Source organism: Pelophylax lessonae, assembly GCF_965119305.1.
Source record: "Pelophylax lessonae genome assembly, chromosome: 4".
Classification (NCBI taxonomy): Eukaryota; Metazoa; Chordata; class Amphibia; order Anura; family Ranidae; genus Pelophylax; species Pelophylax lessonae.
Genome location: NC_138771.1, coordinates 631,654,293 through 631,665,257, shown reverse-complemented (window position 1 = coordinate 631,665,257; position 10,965 = coordinate 631,654,293). Strand labels below are relative to the sequence as shown.

Sequence of the window (10,965 nt, the reverse complement as noted above, 5' to 3'; positions counted from 1 at the left end):
ATGTATACATAGTACTTGTTGTCATCTAAATGTGTTTTTGATGATACTATCTCTTCATGTCTCTAGCTAGGCTTGCAATGTCTTCTTCTAATTTCATCTGTAAGGCGTGTTGGGGAAACAAAAAGGGAAGCGCAGATGTGTGATTATCGCCTACTGTAGACTGCAATATAAGTTCCTCTTTGGATGCCTTAAAATTACCAAACCTTTTCTTGATTTTAGATAACAGCAATGGAGTCCCGTGTACTGGTCCTGCTCATGCTGTCTCTATTGGGTATGTAGTATTTATATATACAGTCTGTAGTATTATTATATACAGTGTGCTGGTCCTGCTCATGCTGTGTCTATGGGGTATGTAGTATATATACAGTCTGTAGTATTATTATATACAGTGTACTGGTCCTGCTCATGCTGTGTCTATTGGGTATGTAGTATTTATATATACAGTCTGTAGTATTATTATATACAGTGTGCTGGTCCTGCTCATGCTGCGTCTATGGGGTATGTAGTATATATACCGTCTGTAGTATTATTATATACAGTGCGCTGGTCCTGCTCATGCTGTATCTATGGGGTATGTAATATATATATACAGTCTGTAGTATTATTACATACAGTGTGCTGGTCCTGCTCATGCTGTGTCTATGGGGTATGTAGTATATATACAGTCTTTAGTATTATTATATACAGTTTACTGGTCCAGCTCATGCTCTGTGTTGCTTTGTGCACTGGTCCAAATCATTTGGTGGAGGGGGGATTATGGTGTGGGGTTGTTTTTTAGGGGTTGGGCTTAGCCTCTTAGTTCCAGTGAAGGGAAGTCTTAAGGTGTTAGCTTACCAAGTCATTTTGGACAATTTCATGCTCCCAACTTTGTGGAAACAGTTTAGGGATGGCGCCTTCCTGTTCCAACATGACTGTGCACCAGTGCACAAAGTATGGCCAAGTGGAATGATAGAGCTGAAGAGGCTTAAAATATATTTTTGCTTGTATCCAGGGCTTTGTGCCAGTATCCTTCTCTATGGAATTGATTGTACAAGAAGATGCCTCCAGCTTACAGAACTGTTCCGTCCTAAAAGGTCAATGGGGAGGAACACCCCAAAGTTTTTCTTAGTAGAAAGTTGAGAGCCGCCAAAGTGAAATTATGTCGTATTGGAGTGAGATTGCCTGGCCAATAAGTGGGCTCTAGACTCGCCAAGCTATTTTCTCCTTTTTTCCGTCTATTGTTAGATTATGTCCCACTGACCTAGATGAGACGGAACAAGCACACAGGAATTCCAGGGTAACTAGAATATTCCTGGTATATTCCTGGTATAACAAGAGTTTAAATTAGAGTTAGAACACAGAATTGGAAAGTAACACCTGAATCCAGAAGCCCTCTCTAAGGTATACTGTTGGGCGGCCCACAGTGTGCTTTTTTATCTGTGGGTCAAAGTACAGCACCGTGGAGAAATTATTTGGTGAACGATTCCATCTATGATAAACGTGGATCACTTTACATTTTCTCCACAATGTTTTTTCCTTTTTTTTATTACTATCACTATTTATATATGTGTACAGTATATACATTGTTGTATACATTTGATAATGCACTGTATATATGAGTTTTTTTCTCCAGCGCTGCATTTTTTATTTATTTTAGCACTTTATAATGTATTTTATATCTATATTTATGTGCATGCAGCTAATTTATATTCTTCTCAATAAGCGCTGACTCACATGCACATTTCTTTGACTACTTGTTCATAGACTGTTTAAATATTTGTGGTTTTATCAGATAAAAATACGTTTTAACAAAATAAAAAAGCCTCTATTATGGGCCCGACAGAATATGTAACATGAAATTATAGGTAAGTTATCATCATTAACTTTTATAAAAATTGTTGAATTACAAAAGTATCAACATGTGATGGACCCCAAACACCTTGATGATGTTCATGAAGTACCACTAAACTCTTCTATTAGAAATGATGGTGGCAACTTTATGCACTGTATAAAAATGAATTTACTGTTACTAACATGAAACTCAAGTAATCCAAGATACTATATTTTCTGTACCTTAAGACATACGTGCATTATAATGAGGTTGAGTATAGTCATTACAAGCATGTTATGGCTTCACTTGGGCACACCATTCACTGCCGCCAGAATAGAGTTGGGAGGAAACAAGGAGCATTAAAATGAGTATACTATACATATACAATGCCATTTATGAAGATCCAATGGTAATGGATTGGACATGTACTGTACAATAGATTCCTATTTTATATTTGGTACAATTTATGCACAGTAGATCTGTTCCACTGCATTTAAAAGCAGCTCACCTTCTCATCATCAAGTAATCTATGAGAATAAAGGTGGCAGTTTTATTTGGTAAGTTAGTGCAAGAGCTAAGATGTTCAGACAAAGTGCTGTAATAGTAACCCTAACCAATGCCAAATCATTAAATTCATTTTTTAAATAGAGATAGATTAGTGAAGGGTTATTTCAAGTTGATTAATATGAATAAGAATAACTTTATTTGTATATCATAACTAGTTCTTGCCATATGAACCATATGCAGATATGTTCCCAAAAACAGAATGTTTAATCAGAAAGGAAAATTCCATATGCAGTCATTCCTTACCATGAAGTGAATAGGCATTATATTAATAATGTATAAGATATGTATATGACAATATGTATGATACAATGTCATTTTATTAATTGTGATGAGAGTTGTGTTACTGTCATCCTACAGAGCAGTATGGAGCAGAAAATAGGTTCTATACTATTTCACCAGCACTCTTAGAATTAGAGCACCCAATATATATATATTATTTTTTTTTTTACCATCCCAGGTTGGTTTTGATGGTCTAGTTTGATCCCTAAGAGTTTGCTATACCTACTATGTAGGTACCCCACTGTTTGTTATTCTCAAACTGTGTCTCGCCTATGTTGCTTGCAAGTTCTTCCTATTTTTGCTATAAAAGGTCTGGATAGCAGAAGAGGACAGGTACAGATACCAGCTGCCATGGAAGAAGAATTTGGAAGGAGGCTGCGAGAGATGCAAATACAGCACAGGGGACTAGTGTCAGTGCAGGTCCTGCTGGGATGGTATGAATATGTCCGCCAGCAACTCTGGAAGGATGGGCTAGCACATGAGCAGTGCTACCTGGGAAAAATTCTTCCCTCCATCCAGGAAAGGTACTGCTCGCAGTACGAAATGCAAATGCTGTTATTGGGGAAACAACCATTCAAAGAGTGGAAAGCTCAATTAAGCAGACTGGTCTAGGCAGAGATGCAGCTGGATGAGAGCTACAGAGCCCTCCACAGATATGTAGCCTAAGTGTGCCATGGACAGTGGACGACAGCCTGATGGAAGGGTTTGACTATGGTGGCCTAGGGCTGTTGTACTATAGGCTGTCCAAGGACCCTGACTTTGGGAGCAATCTAGATACATGAAGATTTGGAGTTTCTAGCTGTTCAGGAATGGGAGCTGGAGATCTCCTACAGACAGCTGCTAGACTCTACTCATCAGCAAGGCATGGCTCCCTTTGCCTGGGACTACTAGGAAGTACCAACTGACAGCTCTGGATTCCTAGCTGAAGTTTCGGCAATGGGGCAAGGTAACAATGTGCATTGCCCACCTCCAGCTATTAAAGTGGAGGTCTTATGGCTTATGCAGCAAGTGCTGACTCACCTTGATGAACCTGTTTCTGCACATAATGAGCTTAGATGGAGGAATATGTCTGTCCAGCAGGTAGATGAATGTACAGGAGATGGAGCAGCTGGCTCATCCCTCCAGCGGCAGTTCAAGGACTTGGGAGAAGAGGAAGCCGTCCCCACTGACCCTGGAAAATAATTGATTTATATGACTTTTTATTGGAAGATGTAACATTTACTGAACTTTCAACTGAAGTGCTGGCATCAGGGCAGAACTTTTCCAACCTCTGCCTAGCACCTTCAGCGGCTCCAGAATTCCAGGGAGAAGAGATGGTGAACCTCTATTCCTCACCACCAGCTCCAGAGACTGGGGATGTAATAGACTTGTCTGCTGAGGAGAAACAATCCGATGAGCCTCCAGAAGAAGAGCTGACGTCAAGGCCAAACATTACTGAGCTTTGCCCAGTACCAACAGCAGCTTCAGCCTTCCTAAGAAAAGAGGCAGCCAGCCTTTCTCCCAAACCACTGACAGGGACATGGGATTTCCTTCCAGCAGCATCTGTGGAATTACAACAAACTTCTCCAGCTGAAGAGTTGGCAACCAGACAGGAGGTCCAAGACCTCTGCCCCACACCCATGGCAGTTCCAGGGGCCCAAGGTGAAAAGGGGGCGGTTCTTCCCTAACAGCAGATCAGGATCCAGGGGAGAAGGTAGAGGAAGAGGTCATCCTCCCTCCCCAATGGTAGTGTAGGGACTCAGGAGTGAAGGAAGTTATCTTTGCCCCACAGCGGGAGTCTGGAAGTCTGGGAGATAAACAGTTCAGGAGAAAAGGTGGTCATTCTTCCTCCCCAGTGGCAGATTCACAGCCGGGGAGTGAAGGAAGCCGGGCTTCCTCCCCAACAGTTAGCCAGAGCAGATGATGTGGGGTCCCCAGCAGAAGCACTGGCATCAGGGCAGAGTGCCACCAACCTCTGCCAAGCACCAGCAATAACTCTGGAGTTCTAGGGAGCAAGGGCAGGTGACCCCTCTCCCCAGGGAAATACTGATGTAGTGAAGCTCCTACTCCCAGCTGAAGTGCTGGCAACAGGACAGAGCACCGCTGGCCTCTGCCTAGCCCCTATGGTTCCTCCACAACTTTAGGAAGCCGGGGCAGGCAGCCCCTCTCCTCAGCAGCAGACCAAGCCCCGGAATGATAAAGACCACCCAGCTGAAGTGCTGGCAGCCAGACATAGGATTCATGATGACCTCTGTCCCACACCTACTGACAACAACCCTTCCGTGCGGCCAAGAATAGAAATCAGGTTGATCACCTATGTGGGTTCACTCTGCCCGACTAACACAAGTCCAGACCAGGTGGAGAATGATGGGGGAGAAATGTGACAGACCCAACCAGGACAGAGGCTTTTGGAGAGGATTAGGGGAAAGCCTCCTACCCACTGACTATAGGCCCCGGCATCTGAGGGAGCTACAAGCATTTTGGAAGATGTCCTGCTATATAATGCAAAAGGACATTATTATATTTAACCACTTGCCGACCTGTCACGTTGGCAGTACTGCGGCAAAGTGGCTAGTTCCCGTCCAGCGACGTAGACCTTCGTCACTGGACTCCTCCCCTTGTGGGCGGCATGCGCGCACCGCCGGAGGCTCGCTCCTGCTGTATTCAGTCACAGTGGGAGTAGGGCCAGGGGAGGAGTGGTGGCAATCGCCGCTGCTCTTCCACGATCGTCGGGGAATCGAGTCTGGAGATCCGCCCGCTTGTGTAAACAAAGTGGGCGGATCTCCTAAGTGACAGGCAGGGTCAGATTGCAGGGTTCAGCATAGCTGAACCTGCGATCTGTCCCTGTGTCACTCAGTCACCTCCCCCCACACACGTCAGTAAGCACCAGGCATACATTAACCCCTCCCTCTCCAATAAAATTAACCCCTTCCCTGCCAGTGTCATTTTTACAGTAACAGTGCATATTTATAGCACTGATTACTGTAGTAATGTCACTGGTACCCCCAAAAGTGTCAAAAATGTCAGTACAGGGTCCGATCTGTCTGCCGCAATGTCGCAGTCCCGCAAAAAAAATCGCAGATCGCCGCCATTACTCGTTAAAAAAAAAAACACCAAAAATGACAGAAATCTTTCCCTTAGTTAGTAAACGCAATAACTTTTGTGCAAACCAATCAAAATACGCTTATTGTGATTTTTTTTTACCAAACATAGGTAGCAGAAAACAAATTGGCCAAAAATTTAAAAAAATTTAGATTTTTACATTTTTTTGGGGGGGAATTTCATATAAAAAATGTGAAAAATATTGTTATTTTTTTCAAAATTTACGCTTTTTTTTTGTTTATAGCGCAAAAAGTAAAAATCGCACAGGTGATCAAATACCACCAAAAGAAAGCTCTGTTTGTGGGAAAAAAAGTACGTAAATTTCGTTTGGGTACTTTGTCGCACGACAGCGCAATTGTCAGTTAAAGTCACACAGTGCCGAATCACAAAAAGTGGCCTGGACGTAAGACAGCAAAATCCTCCGGTGGTAAAGTGGTTAACAGTCAAGGAAGCCATGATGATCTCTGCCAACTTGAAAGTGGGTTAATGAGATTTGGACAGCCTATGGTCTTCTTGAATACTGTTGCTGGATAGTCTGAGGTGGGGTGAGATCACTGTTTGTTATGTGTTTATTGTTAAGTAGGTCTTTCCCATTGTTCTATTGTTTCTGTCTGTAGCCTAACTTGGCTAACCCTTGGAGGTATCTATGATGGGAGTAGCCTTGTGTCAGCTCTTCCTTGTTATCTGAACCACTGTGTGATGTTTTGGGTAAATATTATTGTTCATGTGGTGACTGACCTAATTTTCAAGTGTATAAAAAAACATTATTTTGGTTCTATCACAATATCTTGTCTGTGTATGATGCTTGGGGTAAACGGGCTGATATTAGCTCTTGGTCTGCTTGGAAAGGTTTGGAGGGCAGGAGGCACTGGTATTGGCGGAAGCACCTAATCGGACTGGCAAGCAGTTCTGTCACACTTCATGAGGGGGATTCCCCTACCAACACTGTCTGTGTTGGGGGTGTGTCCTAGCCGTGAGCCGCGCCGGACGCTCAGAGCCTGAGCTCCACTCTGCCTGTTACCAATCTACGGCCATCTGAGCTATCCCGGCACCTTTGCAACACAGGCTCACCTCCATCCCTCTCTACTCTATATCCAGCGTCGGACGCTGCCATTATTTTAGTTCCAGATAGAGGGATTGCTTCACTAGGACGCCATGGCCTACTCGGCAGGCCGCATCCTCCATAGCACCGCGGCTCGATTTCTGGCCGCCGAGTGACATCAGTGCCCTCCTCCGGCTTTATGTAAGTCCAAGCTTTACATGAGACCAGGGTGACCCACAGTTCTAGGGGACCCATACTACTTACCTAACATCCTGCCTGCCGCAGCACTATTATCACAGCTTCACTGACTATGCCACGCCGCCGCAGGGAGACCCCCAAACCGCAAAAGCTGCATCTTTTTTTCCCCACCATTCAGGCTGGCCATCGCCACAGCAACATCTCCCCCCATCCACTCCAATCCCACCATAAACCCCTTCAAGGACTGGGAACACAAAGCCATATCCCTAGCCTTACCTCCACCCTTGGGGATGCCCCCCCAGACCTGGAATCAGTGCCCTCATCCCTGGGCAGCCCCATGAAATCTAAACCCAGAAGGGATACAGGAGAAGACACGACGCATGATTCCTGGGCTGATACAGGGGATGTTGATACTCCGCATGGGATGGACACAGGCGCTCCTGATCCTATTGCCGCATTTCCCACCACTGGGCAGCCCATCACTGATATTACCCTCAAGGATATGGTTTTGTCACTGCGGGCTTCTCTTCAATCTGACTTGCTGCAGGGCATTAATCAATGCAGATCAGAGGTGCGGGTGTTGAATACCATAGTTACAAAAGCTAAAGTTGCAGATCTGGAAGATCGTTCCCGCCGGAACAACCTTAAAGTGAGAGGAATTCCAGAATCCATAGGTCAAGCGCAACTACCTCACTACGTCAAAGACATCTTCCAGACCGCAATTCCTGCCTTATCTGCCGCTGACTTGACCATATATTGTATCCACCACATACCCAAACCGACTCACCTACATGAAGAAACACCCGGAGATATGCTCATGCGTATCCATTTTTTTTCAAGTGAATGAAAAAATACTAGATGGCTTTTGAAAAGTGGATGCCCTCCCGAAAAACATGAGAGCCCTACAAGTCTTTCCTGACTATTCACAACACACCATGCACCAAAGACAAAACCTAGCCACAAGCACAAAAGCCCTGCAAAATCACAATGTTTCCTACAAATGGAAATACCCGCCACTTTAATAGTTACCTGTGATGGATCCTCTTCCACGATCAGATCTCTGGATGGAGGTGTTGCCCTCCTCGAATCTTGGAATATATTGCCACAGGCTACTACTCCGCCTGGAGCGTCCCACCGCCGAAATCAAACATCACCAGGTCCCACAGCTCTCCAACGGCGGCCTCCTACTCTACCTGGAGTCTCTTGAATGTACCGGATCTTCTTACACCATTGTGCGAATCCCCTGGTCTCTTCTCTTTCTTGTTCCGGTCACTTGACTTTGTTCTTTGAGCATCCAGCTCACTATTCCCCCCAACACTGTCTGTGTTGATGGGGGAATCAAGCAATATTCTTTCCTGCAACCCATGGTTGCAGAAAAAAAATTGCACCATCTATGGCCCACTTAAACCTTTAATAAAAGGATTGAAACATAAAAAAATCCAAAGGTCCCAGGTTATAAAAGGCATATATGTTGATCTGTGCACAAATAATGCTAAAATTATTAATTATACATATATATATATATATATATATATATACACATTGTCCAAGGTTGATAACAAGGAAATCCAAACTACCCCTGGCAGGGGGGCTTTCAGGTGAAGTTAAAGGTCAAGGCATAGGAAAAAGGCAGGCAAACGGGAAGCTTGAAGCACATGTTGCAAACACTATAACAAGCATGACACTAAGGGCCTGGCAGGCTTAAAACAGGTTTGGCCTCCACCCAGAGGCTTTATCATCATCAATCACCCTGCTGGTGGACAGTCAGACAGGGAGCGTACAGCACAGTCAAAATTGGAATGCTGGGCGTGGCTAGGTCATGGCGGTGTGAGGACGTCTTTTCCTGGTGCTTCCGCTCCCTAGCCTCCCTAACCGGTTTTTATTCTCTCTACCGGCTGACATGAGCACCTATAAACGCCACAAAACGAAGACTGCTTCCAGGGCATCCTCATCGGCTCCCATCCGCAGCTTTTTCCAGGACTCTCCGGCGCAAGGGTCGCGGTCTCCGGCGGTAGGCCCAAGCAGTGGTCTTGCTCCGGCTGCCGTCTCCCCGCTACTGCCAGCTGCTTCTGCCCGACCCTCCACCCCAGCGATGATGTCCCAGGGCTCTCTGACGTCCCCACTGCCCTCCTTGGTGGCGGATCCGGCGGAGGAACCAGACATTTGGGCGTTGCTGAGATCCCTACCTACCATGCAAGACATGGAGGCCATGGTGGCCCAGGTCACAGAGCAGCACCGCGGCGATCACGGCGGACATGACTCAAGTGACTGCCCGGGTGACAGCTGGGGAATCGGTTATAGGAGACCTGCAATCCCGAGTTGCCCGCCTGGAGCGAGAGCAGGCCTCCCACGCGGATGCTTTGGCGGAACAGCAGCTGCGGCTTGAGGACATGGAGAACCGGAGCCGCCGCAATGACTTGCGGCTCTGGGGCATACCCGAGGCGACTGGCCGGGAGGACCTCATGGCGACAGTTCAGGCCATCTTGTCCAGTGTTCTGCCGCAAGACCCCCCTGTGGACTTCATCTTTGTCCGCCTTCATCGGGCCCTGGGCCCCTGTTCACAGGATACCGCCAGACCGCGGGACGTGATATGTCGCCTACACCGCTACACAGTGAAGGGGCAGATCCTGCGGGCGGCGTGGTTGAAGGGCCCGGTGGACTTTGATAGGGCCCAGGTTACTATCTTCCCGGACATCTCCAGGGGCACGCTGATCCGCAGGGCCATGTTAAAGCCTCTCCTGGAGCGGCTCAGATCTCAGGATGCCACATATAAATGGGGATTTCCCCTCCAGCTCAACATACGGCGGAATGGAGCCTCCTTTACTCTTCGCAGACACGAAGATCTGCCAGCTTTGTTCTGTTTTGCTGATATGTCCCCGCTTGATCTCCCGGACTGGCTGGCGAGACTCCCGGATCGCGAAGTTTGCTCCTCTGGCGGCAGTTCCTCAAGGCCCCGCTCCTCAGGGCAGCGACGCTCTCGGGGAACCTCGGGGTCCTGTTCCACTGGTCCTGCGATGACTTCCCCGGAACCCTGAAGCACGAGGATAGTGGTAACCGTGAGTTTGACTTTGGCCCTGTGACGATCCCCTCATAGGATCCCCCCCTCATTTTCCTCCCCCCTTTTTGCATCCTATGCAGCTGTCCCCCCTTCCTAATATACTGACCCCTTCCAACCATGCTGGCCTGTCCCTGCTGCCTGTTTGCCTAGCCACGGAGTGGGTGGTGCGCGGCCGCCTTTGACACCTACGGTAGTTCAGCACCCACATGGCTTTATGCGTACGTATGGCCCCCCGGTACTCTGGATTTAGTAGGGGAACAATGGACAGGGGGATCATCAGGTGGGTCTCCTTGCCTGATGTCCCCTTCTGGGTGACTGTAAGTGACCGGCCTGCGGGTTGTGGTAGACTGTCCTGGCCGCTGGGGTTCTCCTCCTACTGACAAGACCCTTTTATGCTATGTTGCAGTTATTGGATGTACTCGGACCTCCTCCCCTATGGCTGCATCACTAGACTGTGCTCACTGTCTTTATTATTTTATACTGCTGTTGAATGTCCCAGCACAGAGTTATGTTGCTAGCTGCAGAAATGTCTTGATCGGGTTTACTGGGATGCGGGGGCTCAGCCCCTTCCCTTCCCCTCCCCTCCCTTCCCTTCCCCTACCTCCCCTCCCCTCCCCTCCCTTCCCCTCCCTCCCCTCTCCTCCCCCCATCCCTTGCCCCCCCATCCCTTCCCTTCCCCTCCCTCCCCTCCCTTCCCCTCCCCTCCCTCCCCTCTCCTCCCCCCATCCCTTGCCCCCCCAATCCCTTCCCCCCCCCGCCCCTCCCCCGTCCCTCCCTTCCCCCTCCCTTTCCCCTCCCTCCCTTCCCCCCTCCCTTTCCCCTCCCTCCCGTTCGCCCTCTCTTTCCCCCCCCCATCCCCCTTCCTCTCCCACCCCCCCTCCTCTCCCTCCGCCTCCGTTTGTACTCTTACTCTGTGGCTCTGTGAGGTAG

The 10,965-nt window shown here is 47.6% G+C and overlaps 1 protein-coding gene across 1 annotated transcript in view; it reads left to right on the top strand.

Annotated features, from left to right (window-relative positions):
- Positions 1-203: 203 nt before the first annotated feature.
- Positions 204-10,965, top strand: part of LOC309552863 (uncharacterized protein) — a gene marked incomplete at its 3' end in the record, with an annotated part of 268,170 nt that continues 257,408 nt past the window's right edge. Inside the window, exon 1 of the mRNA XM_082253774.1 lies at positions 204-271. Within this exon, the coding sequence (XP_082109900.1) occupies positions 229-271 (43 nt within the window). The 5' untranslated portion in view covers positions 204-228. The remainder of the gene's footprint in view (positions 272-10,965) is intronic.